Genomic DNA, 22,051 nt, shown 5'->3' with positions numbered 1-22,051 from the left:
AAGCATTCAATGAATGTTAATTATTACAAGTGCTCTCATGTTCCCTTTTGGAACATGTAAGTGGTTAGGAAAGCTAGAACCAGTTTTCCTGTTATCCTTTATATCCTCAGCTTTTAATTACATAATTAATGATGCTTGGTACCATCCCCCTCTGAATTGTGACCTCCTCCAAACAAAGATGGAATTTTGTATAGGACACAACTTCAACGCTACTTGAAATCACCTGCTTGGTAATTGTGCTAGATACTGGGAGAAAGATGAATAAGACCCAGGCCCACCCTCAACACCATGGAGATACTTAGTAAATTATTATGCAAGTGTAGCATAGGTGATCCTCTGAAAGTTAGCCAAAGTGCAACCATATTGTTTAAAAATGTCATTTTAGAGCACATTGCTGGGCTGCACTTCTGGACTGCAGTTCCAGGAAAAGGGAGGAGCTCCCTGTTCTCCTAATGGCAAAGCACAAGGAATGTAGAGCTGTTTGTGTCTAAAGGAAAAATCAAGATAAGAGGAAAGAATTCCACTCTTACCTGCTCTCCTGCACTTAATACCCCTCCCATCCCTTAATAAAATGATAAAAGCTAGCCTACTGAGTCAGGGTTGGCGAGATGGGTAGAGTAGCTGTCCGAATGTCATGCACCCCTCCATGAGTAACCCCTGAATAAAACTCATTTACTCGCTGAGCTGGACTTGTCTGAGGCAGTTCTTTGGCCTGTTGGGTTCACTCACAATTTGGGGGAAGATGTTTCCAGGAAATCCTCCTAACAAGGAGGAAGAAAGTCAACCAAGGAAAAAACTAAGCAGATCAACAGGGCCAAGGATTATTCTTCAAACCAATTACGGATTGCCAGAACTGAAAGGAATTTCAGAGAATGCTTGGTTAGTTAACCTCTTGATGTTACAAGTAAGGAAAATTACAACTAAAAGTCACACATTTAGTGGCAGGGCTAGGACCAGAAGTGGAATCCCAAGATGCTCACCACTTCCCTCCTTTCCCCAAATCTGCCTCAAAGTGTCAATAAGGTAAAAGCAGATTCACTTTCAAGTTCTTCACTGTCAAGTGAAAGGACTAGAAAAATCCCAGTGCAAGAGAGACAGGAGCAATGCAACCTAGCAGGTGCTACAGGATTCTGACCATCATTTGAATGTTCTGGTCTAGTTACTGCTGGTTTCATTTCAAACACTGCGGCCCCCTCTCCCCCTGACAAAATTCTTATATATACCCAGAAATGAGGGGTTAAGTATCAGGTATGTGAGCTCTACTTCCCGTTTTTACTATCTAGACAGGAATAAGGAAATGATCAAAGCAGTTCCCAGAGGTAAACATAAAGACTTTGGAAATGCACTGCCAGTGATGTGGCACAATTTTATTTAGTCTTCTCTGTTGGAAGCAATTTCTCTTAAATATTCAGTCTTTGTTTTAGGAATATGACAAATCTGGTATAGACATTATTATTGAAATCTGGTAATGAGAGTGTTTCAACTAACTAGGTAATCTTACAGAACCATCGAATAATATAATTGGTATAGATGAAATTTAAGTTTTGTTCCAACTCTATCATTTAAAAAGGCCAGTGATATTTGTAATCAATCTGTGGACCATAGTAATTAAATAATCTGCTGAAAGTCACAGTTAGCCAGCAGCAGTCAATTCTAGAATCTAAGCCTCCTAATTCCACTTATTCATTCATGCAGGAGAGACACCTGGCCAGGCATTAGGGATATGAAGATGAATAAAGGGCAGCACATCTTTGCTTCTTCCACAAAGTACAGCAGAAACTAGATTAAGCAAAGGGGATGAATTGGCTTCTTTAAGTGGACTGTTATGACAGGCATCAGGGTTGGTTGCTCTAGCCTCAATGATATCATGTGGGACCCATATTTCTTACCCTCTTTGCTCTGCCTTCATAGCATCTACTTGAGCTTATGGCCAGCTTTCCTCAGGGTGGAAAAATGGGTGCAGCATTCATCTCACATCTACACGCTGTGCACACTCTCAGAGGAGATGGACACACATTCAGTAATTCCAAGGTGATTCTTAGGCTAAAAAAGAGAAAAATACACCTAAATTTCTGGACTGGACACTATACTATCTACAGTTTTTACCTTTTCAACTTTATATAGGTAGTCACCATTAAATGTCATTCTGTAGTCACCATTAAATGTCATTCTGTCACAAATTCACCCTAGAATTCTGTGTCAGGATAGGCAGGGTCATACTGCAGTAAATTAAAAAAATCCCCAAACCTGAATGTCTTTAAATGACACAGATTAATTTCTTATGTTACAAGATGACTCTGGGTCTGCAGAGGGGCTCAATCATTGCAGTCACTCAGGAACCTAGGCTGACTGAGCAACCACTGTCTTGAACATTGCCTGTAGCCAAGCCAAAGGAAAAACGAATCTGGTGAAGAATCATTGAATTAATGCTCCCATAACTTCTCACTTTTTATTGGCCACAGTAATGTCACATGACCTCACTTATTTCAAGAGGATGGGGAAGTGCAACCTTACCATGGATGAGAAGGGGTGAAAACTAGAATATCTGTGAACAGCCCTGATGACTGTTACAAAGCCAGAACTATCTTTTAGTCTCATTGACACAAACTCATCTAGACTCCAACTACACCAATTTGTGAATAAAGGATAAAGCAGCAGGAAAATTCCTTGACAGTTTATCTCATTTAATTCTATTACAGCATGAGCAACTATAAATGTATATATATGAAATTGTTCTGACATTATTAGTTACTCAATTTGGATAATATAGTTCCAGGCACAATCAAGTCAAGAAGAGTACAGTGAACTACCTAAAGTTTCTGTCATAAGAGTTTCTTTGCCAAGGCTGTGCATTAAAACTTCCTGGGGAGCTTTTTAAAACTGCTGAGTCCATCCAGAATCACAGTCTTCTAAAGTGAGTGCCAGATATGTGTATTTTCAAAATACATGATTCTTCCTTCTCCTGCCTCAGTTCAGATCCACTCTTCTATAATACTATGAAGTGAGCAATCTGAGGACAGGTACCATTCTGTTTTTGCTCACACTGCATTAGCAGTGTGTAGTACACAAACTGATCAATAAAAATATTGTTGGTCAGATATTTATTCTTAAAACATAGTTATCAAATAACCGCATCATATCCACAAAGATTCCATTACCTAACCTTATTAAATCTCTCTAGGAATCTCAATACAACATTTTTCGAGCCTTCCAATGTATTAATCCTCTCTAAAACTGATATTAAATTTATTTGGCACATCTTGTTCTTAGTGAACACAGTATATCTTTGACGATCACAAGCCATAATCTTAGTGAATTATTCTAAAATAATGAGGTATCTAAAATTCATAAGGTTTTGATTAAAACTCACCAGTCTACAACATCTTTTATCCTTTGCCTATTCAAATATCAAAACATTTGCCCATCCTTAGTCTTCTGGCTTCTTTCCTTTTTCTTGAGATTTCTCAAGACTTTAATCATGTCAGCCAATTCTCCATGCTTAAAATCAAGGCATTTTGGTAAGGAAACCTGTAAATAACAGTTGCTACAACATTTGATGATCTATTAATGGAGGCATGAGTTGTGCCAAACTGTTTTATTTTGGCCTCAACAATGCATGGTATATTAGTTTGCATACTGTTTGTTATTCAAAGCAGATAGAAATATAATCCTAGAAGAAATATATAATTCAATTAAATTCATTTAAAAGGAACATAATATTAATGATGGCTAATAATATGACTATTTTTACCTAGTGCTTTCCATAAGCCAGGCAAGTTCTAAATGTGTAATCACTCAAAAAGGAAGAAGGGCATGCTTGGTGACAAAGAAATACACAATATAACTCATACTGAAGAACAACTAACCTCATAATTAAAATAAATAGACAACAAGAATTGACAAGGATTTGGAGAAATTCGAAAAGTCATATATTGCTGTTGGAAATGTCAAGTGGTACAGTCACTTTGGAGAACAGTTTGGGGGTTCCTCAAAAAGTTAAACACAGAAATACCATATATCCAAGCAACTCTAATCCTAGGCTTTTTAATTCTACTCCAAGAATTAAAAACAGTTTACACAAAAAGTTCATAGCAGCATTATTCATAACAGCCAAAATTGGAAACAATCCTAGTATACATAAATTGATGAATGGATAAACAAAATGTGGTATACAATGAACTGTTATTCAGCAATAAAAAGGAACGATGTACTGACACATGCTACATCTTAAAAACATTATTTTAAGTGAAAGAAAGCAGACACAAAAATCCATATATTATGTGGTTCCATTTTTATGAAATATCCAGAAAAGGCAAATCCATTGATACAGATTAGCATCTCTATTCAAGGAGAACCATGGGATAAGGAAAAAGGGGAATGTTAAGTCACTGCTTAATGGGTACAGGGATTCTTTTGGGTGTTCTGGGTTTTGTGAGTCCTGATGGTATACAACCTTGTGAATAAACTAATAATCACCGAATTATACACTTTAAAAGGATGAATTTATGGTGTATGAGTTATACCTCATTAAGTAAAAGTATCCTTAAAAAGAATGAGCATGTCAGTTGAAATTTAAAAGGAAAAAAATATATTTATGGGTAAGAAAAAAAATAGCAAACATGAGTTAAACATGAATATGACCTGATTGATGACAGGTGCAGAATACAGAGAATAGATGCTAATTAAAAGTGTCATGACAAATCTGAAGACTGTCCAGGACAACCAACAAAATTAGGAAACAAGAAATACCTTATCATATGAAAAACAGTAGTACCTGAGAAAAAGCCTAAAAAGAGAAGGCTTAGCACAGACTTGTTGGCATCTTTAAATATTTGATGAAAGACTGTTCTAGTAAGGGGAGCCTTATAGTTTAACAAAAGTAGAATCAGGGGATGATCACTCCTGAGAAAAAAATGTAGAATAGGGGAGTGTAAAGTCCTGGGGAATAGGGCAAATTTTTTCGATTAAGCAGAACCATCTATCCTGAAGAGTACTGAGCTCCCCTCAGTGGAAGCATTCAAAGGGAGGTGAGTAGTCTTGTGCTATGAATGTTATTGAGGTGTTCCTATATTAGAAGAAATATTAGACCAAATAGCCTAGGACATCTCTCAAATTTATGCTATGTAGCTTCTTACTAAGTAGTGCCTTTGTCAGAAAAGCTGAAAAGGATTATCATTAGCAAATGGAATATTCTCTTTTCAGTAAAATAATATGGTAGGGAATTGGGAGAAAGATCAGGAGGTATAAAGGTGAACTGCACCTAATTGCACTTTCAACACAAAGTGAAATTGAATGCTAGGATATGTCAGAGATGTCACAAAAAGTTTTCATGCTGTTGAGTAAGGACACTTTATGTATGATTTTCAGTTCAGAAGTTGACAGAGATGGCATACATAATGAAAAACTTTTGCAAACCTAAAGTGACAAGCAGAGCTCACTGAAAAGCTGAGTGATTGAAATATGGGAGATAGCGGTGAATGGATTCTCAGTTAAATTTTTGGCTGCATTCAGCTCAAATTTGGCTGCAGCTTATGGGCATAATCTTTAAATATGCCCAATAATATTTCATTGATCTCTGGCATTTCAACCAGCAAAGATAATCAACATGTGACTGAGTCATTTCTGCCACAGTTGGGTCTTCTTTAGGAATCCTGATAGCTTATCTTCATCATCCAGATACTGAATATATGAGCGCACACCTGTGTGTGTATATGCGTTGGACTTCTAAGGCTCAACACTTGAGCAAGCATCTTGAAATTATAGTAATTGTCTTTACTGATACTACTGGCATAGTGAAAAAACTACTTATATCCCATTTCTTATTTCAAACACTTATGTGAGCAGCTTTTCTCCATAAATGTTAGCCAACTTCACTTGGAAGAGTGTATTAACTGCCCATCTCTTCATTGTTTAGTTATGACAGGTTAAAATTCTCTAACAAACAGATCCAAACTTCTTTCTTTCTCCAATAACAGTCCATGTTGTTTCTAGTCAGCAGGGCAGCCCTCTTACACAGGATCATTTGGGAAGTCAAATTTCTATCTGTGGCTGTATCAATCTTTGGGGCCTTGTGACCTTTTGTATCCCAAAGTGAAAGGGGAAAGGACATGGAAGAGAACATGTGAGAGAGTCTATCAGTCCAGCTGTTATGCAATATTTTTCATTTGTTACAGAAAAACATGACTGGCCCAGAGAAGTCAGCTCTGATGGCTTCATGGCACTATTGAATGAAGTACAAAGCACCAGATTTTAGACAGTCATCTCTGCATTTGCTGTGAGTACATATTTGCAAGTTCTATCACACAGGAGTTCTGTATTTGCTTTCTTTTAAGCTTTAACACGCTACCTCTGATCAACTGATCTATTTTTGTGAATTGAAACGCAGTAATGAAAATGACATTTACCAAAAAAAGCAGCAGCATATAAATGATATGGAAGTACATTAGCCAAGAGTAATGGCGATCCTGTTAAGTAGCACTTAGTGAGACAAATTAAATTAGAAGGCATTTAAGAACATAATAATTCACACAATGATCAAAAGACTGTCAAACAGTCAAGAGGTCTGTAAGCAGCAGCATGGTGGCACCTGCTAAATTGGCTCACCACACTTCCATAGATTTGGTTCATAAGGAGCCCAAATAGATTTAGACAGTTTATTATTTACATGGACAGCAAAAGAAATATCAGCATGGTAGCAGCTCCCTGCATCCCTAGTCCCACAGGATGACCCCAAACAGGAGGGGCTAGATGACAGATCATGGAACCGTGGGTCTATTGCTGGGGAGCAGGGCAGGGTAAGCACTTCCGGGAAACTGAGAGTATCTTCTTAAATTTTGCCCACTAGTTGCCTCACTTGCTTACCCTAGTCCCTGCTGTGTTGGGTAGCCAACTCTAAATTGCTGTCAGTTTTATAAATTTACCCAGAAATTTGCAGCTGTACCTAGGGGAGTGGGGGCACAAGGCAGAAAGTTCTGGGTTCAACTAAAACCAGGAAGATAGATGAGAAACAACATGTGGCTGATTCCTCCCAGATGGAGATGGGAAACTGCCCCTCCAATTTCCCCTTGTTTCAGAAGGAATTTCAAGCCATCTAGAACTGCCAAGCCTTGCCTACGTGGCCTTGATGGAGACATCCAAAGTTGCTACAATGCCAGAGCAGAATTGTTCTCCTAGAGATGACTATCCGAAATTAGAAGACAAAGCTGAATTTATTGCTGCCTATAGTAAGGGAAAGCTATGCTGGTCATGCAGTCTCTCTAAACAGAGCAGAGATTACACCAAGTTTTGGGGGTAAGGTACAGTGCAGGCATTGGCAAATTTTCAGAGGCATTAGAGATTGACGTCATCTGTAAGAAGCTGGTTGTGTTGACTGTTGGCACTCAGAGGCGTGTGCACTGGGCTGTTTGTGATTGGCCGGCTGTTAGAAGTCAGGGCTGTCCCTCACAGGTTGTGCTTGATGAATTGGGTACTTTAAGACTGCTACGTGTTTCCAGGGCTAGAAGGCAATCAATACTTTCCTAGGGGTTGACAACTGTTTTTCTTTCCAAGAGGTAAAAGAGTATCTATGAAATTATCCTTAAGAATTGCTAAAATTTGTGAAACATCAGTGAACAAAATCATTCCGTTGTTTTCTTCCTGTCAAACTTTCGGACTGCCTTCTGACCACGTGATAGACCATGGGTTCCCACCAAAAGCCAATTACACCTATGAAAACACTGTTGCAGTGCGAACTTTTGGAGAGAAGGGGCTGGGCCTCCCACATAATAGGTGCTCAGTTCATGAATGAATGGAATACTTAGGAATGAACAATCCTTAGGAATGACAAAAGAAGAAAAAAGTTTTTTCCTTTTCTTTTTTTGTACATGCGAGATGATAGATGTTAACTAAACTTAATGCAACAACCATTTCACGATTTACGTGTCAAATTATGCTGTACACCTTAACCTTATATAGTGGTGTATGTCAATTCTGTCTCAATAACTGGAAAAACATTTTAAAAGAAAAATAAGAAATATTGGGCAGACAAACTCGTAGCTTTCACTAGGTTGCCGCCTGATATTAAGACAGGTAAAATGACTCTTATTTGGTTGATGTTGGCAGTATAGGCATTTAGGTGAAATGCATGATGGGTGTATATTATGTTTTCAAGCGTGTGCCGGTTCACTTGTCAAGGCCCCAGATGTCTCTCCCTGTTAAAGAAGGACATGAAGATAAAAACTGCTGAGGGAGGGGCGGAAGATGGCAACGTGAGTAGAGCAGCAGAAATCTCCTCCCAAAACCACATATATCTATGAAAATATAACAAAGACAACCCTTCCTAGAATAAAGACCAGAGGACACAGGACAATATCCAGACCACATCCGCACCTGAGAGAACCCAGCGCCTCGTGAAGGGGGTAAGATACAAGCCCCGGCCCCGCGGGAGCCGAGCGCCGCTCCCTCTAGCGCCCGGCAGGAGAAGAATAGGCAGAGCGGGAGGGAGATGGAGCACAGGACTGCTGAACACCCAGCCCCAGCCATCCGGGCCAGAGTGCAGGGCGCTCGATACTAGGAAAACAGGGCAGCAAGAACAGTGAGCAGGCACTGGAGGCTGGGCGACAGAGGACATAAGAAAAGCACGCGACCATTTTTTTTTTTTTGCTTTTTTGCTGTTTTGTTTTGGCGAGCGCTTTTTGGAAGTCTTAAAGGGATAGGGACCCCAATACTAGGGAAACAGGGCAAAAAGACCGGTGAGCAGAGGCCTGAGGCTGGCACCGGAGAATAAAGAAAAACGAGCGACCACCATTTTTTTTTTTTAATTAAAATTTTTTTTTTTTCTTTCTTTTTTTTTTTTTTTTTGGTGGTCGTTTTGTTTTGGCGGGTGCTTTTTGGAAGTCTTAAAGGGGCAGGGCAGGTCACTTAATCCAGAGGTAGGGAATCTGGGGATCTCTGGGCACCCTAACCCCTGGGCTGCAGGGAGCAGGGAGGCCCCTTACGGAGATAAATAGCCTCCCAGCCGCTCCTGCTCCAACGCGACTCCACCATTTTGGAGTAGCTGCCCGAGCCAGGCCACGCCCACAGCAACAGCGGAGATTAACTCCATAGCAGCCGGGCAGGAAGCAGAAACCCTGTCTGTGCGCAGCACAAGCCACTAGAGGTCGCTGTTCTCCCAGGAGAGGAGGGCCACAAACCAACAAGAAAGGAAGTCCTTCCAGCCGTCACTCGTCCCAGCTCTGCAGACTATTCCTATCACCATGAAAAGGCAAAGCTACAGGCCGAAAAAGATCACAGAGACTACACCAGAGAAGGAGACAGACCTAACCAGTCTTCCTGAAAAAGAATTCAAAATAAGAATCATAAACATGCTGACAGAGATGCAGAGAAATACGCAAGAGAAATGGGATGAAGTCCGGAAGGACATCACAATGGCAAGAGGCCATTGATGGAATTGAAATCAGAGAACAGGAATGCATAGAAGCTGACATAGAGAGAGACAAAAGGATCTGCAGGAATGAAACAATATTAAGAGAACTGTGTGACCAATCCAAAAGGAACAATATCCATATTATAGGGGTCCCAGAAGAAGAAGAGAGAGGAAAAGAGATGGAAAGTATCTAAGAAGAAATAATTGCTGAAAACTTCCCCACACTGGGGGAGGAAATAATCGAACAGACCACGGAAATACACAGAACCCAAAAAAGAAAGGATCCAAGGAGGACAACACCAAGACACATAATAATTAAAATGGCAAAGATCAAGGACAAGGAAAGAGTGTTAAAGGCAGCTAGAGAGAAAAAGGTCACCTATAAAGGGAAACCCATCAGGCTAACATCAGACTTCTCAACAGAAACCCTACAGGCCAGAAGAGAATGGCATGATATATTTAATACAATGAAACAGAAGGGCCTTGAACCAAGGATACTGTATCCAGCACGACTATCATTCAAATATGACGGTGGGATTAAACAATTCCCAGACAAACAAAAGCTGAGGGAATTTGCTTTCCACAAACCACCTCTACAGAACATCTTACAGGGACTGCTCTAGATGGGAGCACTCCTAGAAAGAGCACAGCACAAAACACCCAACATATGAAGAATCGAGGAGGAGGAACAAGAAGGGAGAGAAGAAAAGAATCTCCAGACAGTGTATATAACAGCTCAATAAGCGAGCTAAGTTAGGCAGTAAGATACTAAAGAGGCTAACCTTGAACCTTTGGTAACCACGAATTTAAAGCCTGCAATGGCAATAAGTACATATCTTTCAATAGTCACCCTAAATGTTAATGGGTTGAATGCACCAATCAAAAGACACAGAGTAACAGAATGGATAAAAAAGCAAGACCCATCTATATGCTGCTTACAAGAAACTCACCTCAAACCCAAAGACATGTACAGACTAAAAGTCAAGGGATGAAAAAACATATTTCAAGCAAACAACAGTGAGAAGAAAGCAGGGGTTGCAGTACTAATATCAGACAAAATAGACTTCAAAACAAAGAAAGTAACAAGAGATAAAGAAGGACACTACATAATGATAAAGGGCTCAGTCAAACAAGAGGATATAACCATTCTAAATATATATGCACCCAACACAGGAGCACCAGCATATGTGAAACAAATACTAACAGAACTAAAGGGGGATATAGACTGCAATGCATTCATTCTAGGAGACTTCAACACACCACTCACCCCAAAGGATAGATCCACTGGGCAGAAAATAAGTAAGGACATGGAAGCACTGAACAACACAGTAGAGCAGATGGACCTAATAGACATCTATAGAACTCTACATCCAAAAGCAACAGGATATACATTCTTCTCAAGTGCACATGGAACATTCTCCAGAATAGACCACATACTAGGCCACAAAAAGAGCCTCAGAAAATTCCAAAAGATTCAAATCCTACCAACCAACTTTTCAGACCACAAAGGCATAAAACTAGAAATAAATTGTACAAAGAAAGCAAAGAGGCTCACAAACACATGGAGGCTTAACAACACCCTCCTAAATAATCAATGGATCAATGACCAAATCAAAATGGAGATCCAGCAATATATGGAAACAAATGACAACAACAACACTTAGCCCCAACTTCTGGGGGACACAGCAAAAGCAGTCTTAAGAGGAAAGTATATAGCAATCCAAGCATATTTAAAAGAGGAAGAGCAATCCCAAATGAATGGTCTAATGTCACAATTATCGAAATTGGAAAAAGAAGAACAGATGAGGCCTAAGGTCAGCAGAAGGAGGGACATAATAAAGATCAGAGAAGAAATAAATAAAATTGAGAAGAATAAAACAATAGCAAAAATCAGTGAAACCAAGAGCTGGTTCTTCGAGAAAATAAACAAAATAGATAAGCCTCTAGCCAGACTTATTAAGAAGAAAAGAGAGTCAACACAAATCAACAGTATCAGAAACGAGAAAGGAAAAATCATCACGACGGACCCCACAGAAATACAAAGAATTATTAGAGACTACTATGAAAACCTATATGCTAACAAGCTGGGAAACCTAGGAGAAATGGACAACTTCCTAGAAAAATACAACCTTCCAAGATTGACCCACGAAGAAACAGAAAATCTAAACAGACCAATTACCAGCAACGAAATTGAAGCGGTAATCAAAAAACTACCAAAGAACAAAACCCCTGGGCCAGATGGATTTACCTCGGAATTTTATCAGACATACAGGGAAGACATAATACCCATTCTCCTTAAAGTTTTCCAAAAAATAGAGGAGGAGGGGATACTCCCAAACTCAATCTATGAAGCTAACATCACCCTAATACCAAAACCAGGCAAAGACCCCACCAAAAATGAAAACTACAGAACAATATCCCTGATGAACGTAGATGCAAAAATACTCAACAAAATATTAGCAAACCGAATTCAAAAATACATCAAAAGGATCATACACCATGACCAAGTGGGATTCATCCCAGGGATGCAAGGATGGTACAACATTCGAAAGTCCATCAACATCATGCACCACATCAACAAAAAGAAAGACAAAAACCACATGATCATCTCCATAGATGCTGAAAAAGCATTTGACAAAGTTCAACATCCATTCATGATAAAAACTCTCAGCAAAATGGGAATAGAGGGCAAGTACCTCAACATAATAAAGGCCATCTATGATAAACCCACAGCCAACATTATATTGAACAGCGAGAAGCTGAAAGCATTTCCTCTGAGATCGGGAACTAGACAGGGATGCCCACTCTCTCCACTGTTATTTAACATAGTACTGGAGGTCCTAGCCACGGCAATCAGACAAAACAAAGAAATACAAGGAATCCAGATTGGTAAAGAAGAAGTTAAACTGTCACTAATTGCAGATGACATGATACTGTACATAAAAAACCCTAAAGACTCCACCCCAAAACTACTAGAACTGATATCGGAATACAGCAAAGTTGCAGGATACAAAATCAACACACAGAAATCTGTGGCTTTCCTATATACTAACAATGAACCAACAGAAAGAGAAATCAGGAAAACAACTCCATTCACAACTGCATCAAAAAACATAAAATACCTAGGAATAAACCTAACCAAAGAAGTGAAAGACTTATACTCTGAAAACTACAAGTCACTCTTCAGAGAAATTAAAGGGGCACTAACAGATGAAAACTCATCCCATGCTCGTGGCTAGGAAGAATTAATATCGTCAAAATGGCCATCCTGCCCAAAGCAATATACAGATTTGATGCAATCCCTATGAAACTACCAGCAACATTCTTCAATGAACTGGAACAAATAATTCAAAAATTCATATGGAAACACCAAAGACCCCGAATAGCCAAAGCAATCCTGAGAAAGAAGAATAAAGTAGGGGGGATCTCACTCCCCAACTTCAAGCTCTACTATAAAGCCATAGTAATCAAGACAATTTGGTACTGGCACAAGAGCAGAGCCACAGACCAATGGAACAGCCTAGAGAATCCAGACATTAACCCAGACATATATGGTCAATTAATATTTGATAAAGGAGCCATGGACATACAATGGCAAAATGACAGTCTCTTCAACAGATGGTGCTGGCAAAACTGGACAGCTACATGTAGGAGAATGAAACTGGACCATTGTCTAACCCCATATACAAAAGTAAACTCAAAATGGATCAAAGACCTGAATGTAAGCCATGAAACCATTAAACTCTTGGAAGAAAACATAGGCAAAAACCTCTTAGACATAAACATGAGTGACCTCTTCTTGAACATATCTCCCCGGGCAAGGAAAACAACAGCAAAAATGAGTAAGTGGGACTATATTAAGCTGAAAAGCTTCTGTACAGCAAAAGACACCATCAATAGAACAAAAAGGATCCCTACAGTATGGGAGAATATATTTGAAAATGACACATCCGATAAAGGCTTTGCGTCCAGAATATATAAGGAGCTCACACGCCTCAACAAACAAAAAACAAATAACCCAATTAAAAAATGGGCAGAGGAACTGAACAGACAGTTCTCCAAAGAAGAAATACGGATGGCCAACAGACACATGAAAAGATGCTCCACATCGCTAATTATCAGAGAAATGCAAATTAAAACTACAATGAGGTATCACCTCACACCAGTAAGGATAAGGACGGCTGCCATCCAAAAGACAGAGAACAAGAAATGTTGGCGAGGCTGTGGAGAAAGGGGAACCCTCCTACACTGCTGGTGGGAATGTAAGTTAGTTCAACCATTGTGGAAAGCAGTATGGAGGTACATCAAAATGCTCAAAACAGACTTACCATTTGACCCAGGAATTGCACTCCTAGGAATTTACCCTAAGAATGCAGCAATCAAGTATGAGAAAGATCAGTGCACCCCTATGTTTATCGCAGCACTATTTACAATAGCCAAGAATTGGAAGCAACCTAAATGTCCATCGATAGATGAATGGATAAAGAAGATGTGGTACATATACACAATGGAATACTACTCAGCCATAAGAAAAGGGCAAATCCAACCATTTGCAGCAACATGGATGGAGCTGGAGGGTATTATGCTCAGTGAAACAAGCCAAGCGGAGAAAGAGAAATACCAAATGATTTCACTTATCTGTGGAATATAAGAACAAAGGAAAAACTGAAGGAACAAAACAGCAGCAGAATCACAGAACTCAAGAATGGACTAACAGGTACCAAAGGGAAAGGGACTGGGGAGGATGGGTGGGTAGGGAGGGATAAGGGGGGGGGAGAAGTAGGGGGGTATTAAGATTAACATGCAAGGGGGGGTAGGAGAAAAGGGAGGGCTGTACAACACAGAGAAGGCAAGTAGTGATTCTACAACATTTTGCTATGCTGATGGACAGTGACTGTAAAGGGGTTTATAGGGGAGACATGGTATAGGGGAGAGCCTAGTAAACATAATATTCGTCATGTAAGTGTAGATTAGTGATACCAAAAACAAAGCAAAACAAAACAAAACAAAACAAAAAAAGGGCAGTTCCTGTGTGGTAACCTCCAATGAGTTCTACACAAGGGTATAAAGGGCATATTAAAGTGTAGGCAAAGGGTCTGTTTGTGTTTATACAGAGGATCAAAGCCTAATTGGGCTACCCCAAAAATGAACTAAGATACGATAGGAAAGAGAACTTCCAACATCAGCACTCTCTGGAAGACTCATGCCAGAAGATGATCATCAAAAAACCCCAACAAAGATCCACGCACTGCTACAGCTGTACATGCACTCATCCCACCAGTTCCTGGACTTGCCATGGGAATGAAGGAGATATCTAAGCTGGCCTGTGCATACAGTAAAACAACAAATTTGACTGGATCTATACTGTTGGAACTCAACCAAGAATTAGGAAAAGTGCAAATTGTAGTGCTCCAAAATCTTACAACTACAGACTATTTACTGTTAAAAGAACATAAGGGATGTGAACATTCCCCAGGAATGGGTTGTTTTAATTTGTCTGATTTCTCTCAGACTGTTCAAGTTCAGTTGGACAATATCCACCATATCATAGATAAGTTTTCACAAATGCCTAAGGTGCCTAACTGGTTTTCTTGGTTTCACTGGAGATGGCTGGTAATTACAGATATGCTTTCGTTATGTAACTATACTCCTATTATATTAATGTGTGTATGCAATTTAAGTAGTAGCTTAAAACCTATACATGCTGAAGTTACTCTACAAGAAGATATGTCAAAGAAATAATCAATCTTCCCATGTTTTCTGCCGCCTGCTACTTCTATAGCTTTTCTTCTTCCTTCCTAATTACAACCCTTAAATAGAATTCGTGCCTCATATCAAATTTACCGAGTATCATAATTCTTCCAAGTGGTAAAAATACCTCAAGACAAATGCTGGGCAAAAACTACAGGGCATAAATATGCAAAGAAATAAAAAGCTAACCTTTTCAAACAATAAGGCTTCCCTCTCACTTACCAACTTCACATTTCCCTGTATGGCCCCGGAAGATGACTGGTTAGCCAGAGATGGGTAAGATTCCTCAAGGGAGGAACAACCTAAGACAGGCACAGTCGCAGGGGGGTCATCAGGTGAGAAATTGGGGATCAACAGAGGTGAGGCTTAGAACCTCACCACACCCCCGTTCTGAGAGAAATCTTCTGCATACCTGGATGTTTTATTGCCCTGGTCTAGCTTGGATTAACAGATAGTCTACAGGCACACACCTGATCATCTACATTTGCTCTCTTACAACACTAAACTATGTTTTCTACCTTTATCTTGTATCTACCTACCACTTCAGCATTTTATTAAAAATAATAATAATAAAGAGAGAAATGTGGTATCCACATATAAATCAAGTATAAAAACCAAATGAGTATTCATATTTCAACTGTTTATAGTTCATAATGCATGAGCAAAACCGAAAGTTTCTGTGATGACTGCCCTTGTACTGTTCACTATGTAACTTATTCATTATGTAAGAATTTGTTCTACATGTAAGAACTTGTTTGTTATGCCTCAGAAGATTGGAGACTGACGAAAATTAGGCTTGGGGTGGATTAATGATTGTGCATTGAGCATTGACTCCCCTATACAGAATTTTATTGTCGTTAACAACCATTTGATCAATAAATATGAGAGATGCCCTCACAAAAAAAAAAAACAAAAAACGGGTCAGACTTCCAATGGTAAAATAAATAAGTAACCGGGATGTAATGTATAGCATAAGGAATATAGTCAAGATATTGTAACAGCTTGGTAGGGTGATAGCTGGAACCTAGAATTACGTATATAAATGTTTTATCACTGTGTTGTACACTTGAAACTAATGTAGTGTAATACTGTGCATCAACTACCCTTCAATAAAAAATAATTATTTAAAAAAAAAGACAAAAAAAAAACTGCTGAGGACAGCGCCACCAACTTGTGAACGGGAATTTGCCCAGAGAAGGCAGCCCCTCTGGGTCAAAGGGTTAAAAACTTCAACTTCCTGGCAGTTTCACACACTTTCCATCGTCTTTCCTGATCTACTTTGTGACGGGAACCAATAAAGAAAGGGAGACAAGCGTCTGCAGGGGGCGGGGCCGGGTCCGGGGAAAGAGAAAGACTGAGTCGGAGGATGGACGTCGGTGCCCGGGAGCCCCGGGCGGCAGAAGGCGGCACCGGGCTCACGTTGGCTGAGCGGACGCCCCTCCTCTGGGGCGGGTCCGGCGGGAGGTGACTTCGGAAACATGGCCGAGTATACGAGGCTGCAAAACCGTCTGGCGCTGATCCGCCTCCGAAACCCCCCGGTCAACGCGATCAGGTAACGGACTCGGTGGCCTCAAGCCCTGGCACAGCGAGGCCTCAGTCGCGTCCCTCCTCTGGAGGCTCTGACTCTCCGCTGCTGGCGTAAACGGAGAAAGACACTGGCACAGATCGCACTAAGAGAGTGTGCCAGGGCCCTTTAGCTTGGTTAACGTTCGCAGAGAACCCTTGTCCCAGTTCTAGTAAGGAAACTTAGTTCGAGAGGCAGTTTAAATTGGAGAGCTGGATTCGAGCCGGATCTGTCCATGCCAACTTCGTGCTGAACGCTTGCTCGCAACTTAGGTTACTTGGATGTACTTTGTTTTACAAAGGTATGTGGCAGGCTGGACCTTGATCCCTCACTTCTCAACCTCGAGTCCAGGCCGCCCTTAGAATTGTGGCTAGCTTTAGGAATCACTCAATAAAGTGGCTTCACATTTTTAAAAATTAATAAAGATCCTCATTAATGCTAGCGCAGTAAATCAAGGGGAATTGTCCTTTGGCCCAGATAATTTCTCCTAGTCTATTCTTAAATCTCAGCGCGTTAGTGCTTAAGTGGAAGATCCATATCAGAATAAGCCTATTAAATAGCATTACCTGAGAAATCACTGTGCAGCTTATCTTCTTTTACGGTGGAGTAACTTGCTTGTTAAACTCTATCCCAGATGTGTGTAATGCTCTTTGCAGCATTATTTTTAAAAGTGAGATTAATGCTGCTGCTTTTTAAAAATTAATGAGATAATTATATAGGTTTGGTTCTTCCATATCTCTGAAAAATGTACAGTGATACTTCAGCCTAGGAAAGAACCACCCCATCCACAGGGAGCAGGATTCACAGGAATTGTAGTTTATGAAGAATAAATGAAACAGAGCGAGAAAGGTGTTTCGTCAGAATTCTTTAAATTGCTGGAGCGAAAAGGGACTAAAATGAGGAGATTTGCTCATTTTAATTGTGTTGTTATCCTACTGTCATCAGATTTAATTTTATCATTAGTATTAATATTTTAATTCTCATGTTTAATATGAATGATAGCATTTAATAATACAAAAAAATTGCAGGAGTAAAATCACACAAGGATGATATGTCCACTTCCATGCCATTCTCAGAAAAAAGCAAAATGTCTGTTATTTTGGTTCTGACAAAGAAAGGCATTGGTAATATGATTACATATCCATTTTGGGAATGTCTATATTCTAATTGGAATTACTAGATATTAGCACTCTGCTTCAGCCCCTGCTCCTAACAGGAAACCATGCCCATCAAGAACTTAGAAAAATAAGTTCCCAAGTAAATACCTATAACTAGGAATATATTCTCAGAACTATTTTAAATGTTTCCAGTATTTAACCTACCCCTCTTCCCCCTTATAAGATAAATGTTAGTATCCACCTCAAAGTTGTCGTGAAGTTTAGATATGTCGTAGATTATACACTGGCATTTAACTGATGTTTCTATCATCATTTCTATTAGTGAGAGGCCTGTTACAGTCCCCTACCAACAGGCCCTGCTGCTCAGGATTCATTTCAACTTCATCAAGATTTTCTCCACTTGGGAAAAAAAGACTTTACTGTCCTTTCTTCTGCTTTCTAAAGTTATATTTTAGGTAGAGGTGTACATCCCGGCATGTTCATCAAGTTTAACAGTTTCCCTATTTTAATACTTTTTTTTCCTTCCTCCTTCCTTCCCTTTTCCTTTCCTATTCTAATTTCATGTGGGAGATTGTCTCTTCCTAGCTCATTGAGAGATTCTTTTTGTGTGTGTGTGTGTGTGTGTTTTTTATTTTATTGTATTTATTTATTGAAGGGTAGTTGACTCACAGTATTACATTACATTAGTTTCAAGTGTACAACACAGTGATAAAACATTTATATACATAATTCTAGGTTCCAGCTATCACCCTACCAAGCTGTTACAATATCTTGACTATATTCCTTATGCTATGCATTACATCCCGGTTACTTATTTATTTTACCATTGGAAGTTTGTCCTTTTTTTTTTTTTGTGAGGGCATCTCTCATATTTATTGATCAAATGGTTGTTAACGACAATAAAATTCTGTATAGGGGAGTCAATGCTCAATGCACAATCATTAATCCACCCCAAGCCTAATTTTCGTCAGTCTCCAATCTTCTGAAGCATAACAAACAAGTTCTTACATGTAGAACAAATTCTTACATAATGAATAAGTTACATAGTGAACAGTACAAGGGCAGTCATCACAGAAACTTTCGGTTTTGCTCATGCATTATGAACTCTAAACAGTCAGTTCAAATATGAATACACATTTGGTTTTTATACTTGATTTATATGTGGATACCACATTTCTCTCTTTATTATTATTATTTTTAATAAAATGCTGAAGTGGTAGGTAGATACAAGATAAAGGTAGAAAACATAGTTTAGTGTTGTAAGAGAGCAAATGTAGATGATCAGGTGTGTGCCTGTAGACTATGTGTTAATCCAAGCTAGACAAGGGCAATAGAACATCCACGTATGCAGAAGATTTCTCTCAGAACGGGGGGGTGAGGTTCTAAGCCTCACCTCTGTTGATCCCCAATTTCTCACCTGATGACCCCCCTGCGACTGTGCCTGTCTTAGGTTGTTCCTCCCTTGAGGAATCTTACCCGTCTCTGGCTAACCAGTCATCTTCCGGGGCCATACAGGGAAATGTAAAGTTGGTAAGTGAGAGAGAAGCCTTATTGTTTGAAATGGTTAGCTTTTTATTTCTTTGCATATTTATGCCCTGTAGCTTCTATGCCCAGCATTTGTCTTGAGGTATCTTTACCACTTGGAAGAATTATGATACTCGGTAAATTTGATATGAGGCACGAATTCTATTTAAGGGTTGTAATTAGGAAGGAAGAAGAAAAGCTATAGAAGTAGCAGGCGACAGAAAACCTGGGAAGATTGATAATTTCTTTGACATATCTTCTTGTAGAGTAACTTCAGCATGTATAGGTTTTAAGCTACTACTTAAATTACGCACACACATTAACATAATAGGAGTATAGTTACATAACCAAAGCATACCTGTAATTACCAGCCATCTCCAGTGAAACCAAGAAAACCAGTTAGGCACCTTAGGCATTTGTGAAAACTTATCTATGATATGGTGGATATTGTCCAACTGAACTTGAACAGTCTGAGAGAAATCAGACAAATTAAAACAACCCATTCCTGGGGAATGTTCACATCCCTTATGTTCTTTTAACAGTAAATAGTCTGTAGTTGTAAGATTTTGGAGCGCTACAATTTGCACTTCTCCTAATACTTGGTTGAGTTCCAACAGTACAGATCCAGTCAAATTTGTTGTTTTACTGTATGCACAGGCCAGCTTAGATATCTCCTTCTTCATTCCCAAGGCAAGTCCAAGAACTGGTGGGATGAGTGCATCTACACCTGTAGCAGTGCGTGGATCTTTGTTGGGGTATTTGATGATCATCTTCTGGCATAAGTCTTCCAGAGAGTGCTGATGTTGGAAGTTCTCTTTCATATCGTATCTTAGTTCATTTTCGGGGTAGCCCAATTAGGCTTTGATCCTCTGTATAAACACAAACAGACCCTTGCCTACACTTTTATATGCCCTTTATACCCTTGTGTAGAACTAATTGGAGGTTACCCCCAGGAACTGCCCTTTTTTTCTTTTGTTTTTCTTTTCTTTTGTTTTGTTTTTGGTATCACTAATCTACACTTACATGACGAATATTATGTTTACTAGGCTCTCCCCTATACCATGTCTCCCCTATAAACCCCTTTACAGTCACTGTCCATCATCATAGCAAAATGTTGTAGAATCACTACTTGCCTTCTCTGTGTTGTACAGCCCTCCCTTTTCTCCTACCCCCCCTTGCATGTTAATCTTAATATCCCCCTACTTTTCCCCCCCCTTATCCCTCCCTACCCACCCATCCTCCCCAGTCCCTTTCCATTTGGTACCTGTTAGTCCATTCTTGAGTTCTGTGATTCTGCTGCTGTTTTGTTCCTTCAGTTTTTCCTTTGTTCTTATATTCCACAGATAAGTGAAATCATTTAGTATTTCTCTTTCTCCGCTTGGCTTGTTTCACTGAGCATAATACCCTCCATCTCCATCCATGTTGCTGCAAATGGTTGGATTTGCCCTTTTCTTATGGCTGAGTAGTATTCCATTGTGTATATGTACCACATCTTCTTTATCCATTCATCTATCGATGGACATTTAGGTTGCTTCCAATTCTTGGCTGTTGTAAATAGTGCTGCGATAAACATAGGGGTGCACTGATCTTTCTCATACTTGATTGCTGCATTCTTAGGGTAAATTCCTAGGAGTGCAATTCCTGGGTCAAATGGTAAGTCTGTTTTGAGCATTTTGATGTACCTCCATACTGCTTTCCACAATGGTTGAACTAACTTACATTCCCACCAGCAGTGTAGGAGGGTTCCCCTTTCTCCACAGCCTCGCCAACATTTCTTGTTCTCTGTCTTTTGGATGGCAGCCGTCCTTATCCTTACTGGTGTGAGGTGATACCTCATTGTAGTTTTAATTTGCATTTCTCTGATAATTAGCGATGTGGAGCATCTTTTCATGTGTCTGTTGGCCATCCGTATTTCTTCTTTGGAGAACTGTCTGTTCAGTTCCTCTGCCCATTTTTTAATTGGGTTATTTGTTTTTTGTTTGTTGAGGCGTGTGAGCTCCTTATATATTCTGGACGCAAAGCCTTTATCGGATGTGTCATTTTCAAATATATTCTCCCATACTGTAGGGATCCTTTTTGTTCTATTGATGGTGTCTTTTGCTGTACAGAAGCTTTTCAGCTTAATATAGTCCCACTTACTCATTTTTGCTGTTGTTTTCCTTGCCCGGGGAGATATGTTCAAGAAGAGGTCACTCATGTTTATGTCTAAGAGGTTTTTGCCTATGTTTTCTTCCAAGAGTTTAATGGTTTCATGGCTTACATTCAGGTCTTTGATCCATTTTGAGTTTACTTTTGTATATGGGGTTAGACAATGGTCCAGTTTCATTCTCCTACATGTAGCTGTCCAGTTTTGCCAGCACCATCTGTTGAAGAGACTGTCATTTTGCCATTGTATGTCCATGGCTCCTTTATCAAATATTAATTGACCATATATGTCTGGGTTAATGTCTGGATTCTCTAGGCTGTTCCATTGGTCTGTGGCTCTGCTCTTGTGCCAGTACCAAATTGTCTTGATTACTATGGCTTTATAGTAGAGCTTGAAGTTGGGGAGTGAGATCCCCCCTACTTTATTCTTCTTTCTCAGGATTGCTTTGGCTATTCGGGGTCTTTGGTGTTTCCATATGAATTTTTGAATTATTTGTTCCAGTTCATTGAAGAATGTTGCTGGTAGTTTCATAGGGATTGCATCAA

At 39.6% G+C, this 22,051-nt stretch overlaps 2 protein-coding genes across 4 annotated transcripts in view; one reads left to right on the top strand and one right to left on the bottom strand.

The window, feature by feature from the left end:
• MAP3K13 (mitogen-activated protein kinase kinase kinase 13) overlaps window positions 1-16,682 on the bottom strand; it is a 171,341-nt gene extending 154,659 nt beyond the window's left edge. The window contains exon 1 of one of the 2 annotated variants that reach the window (XR_008997140.1): window positions 16,574-16,597. The gene's annotated coding sequence lies outside the window, so the exon portion shown is untranslated. Of the gene's footprint in view, window positions 1-16,573 lie in introns of both variants that reach the window. The other variant, XM_057500774.1, reaches the window with a different exon arrangement.
• EHHADH (enoyl-CoA hydratase and 3-hydroxyacyl CoA dehydrogenase) overlaps window positions 16,580-22,051 on the top strand; it is a 54,232-nt gene continuing 48,760 nt past the window's right edge. Inside the window, exon 1 of one of the 2 annotated variants that reach the window (XM_036875322.2) lies at window positions 16,580-16,706. In XM_036875322.2, coding sequence (XP_036731217.2) covers window positions 16,633-16,706 — 74 coding nt within the window. In that variant the 5' untranslated portion in view covers window positions 16,580-16,632. The remainder of the gene's footprint in view (window positions 16,707-22,051) is intronic. The other variant, XM_036875323.2, reaches the window with a different exon arrangement.

Source organism: Manis pentadactyla, chromosome 1 (assembly GCF_030020395.1).
Source record: "Manis pentadactyla isolate mManPen7 chromosome 1, mManPen7.hap1, whole genome shotgun sequence".
In the NCBI taxonomy this organism is placed as follows: Eukaryota; Metazoa; Chordata; class Mammalia; order Pholidota; family Manidae; genus Manis; species Manis pentadactyla.
The sequence above is the reverse complement of the archived record's forward strand: the minus strand, read 5'-3'. Positions and strand labels throughout refer to the sequence as shown.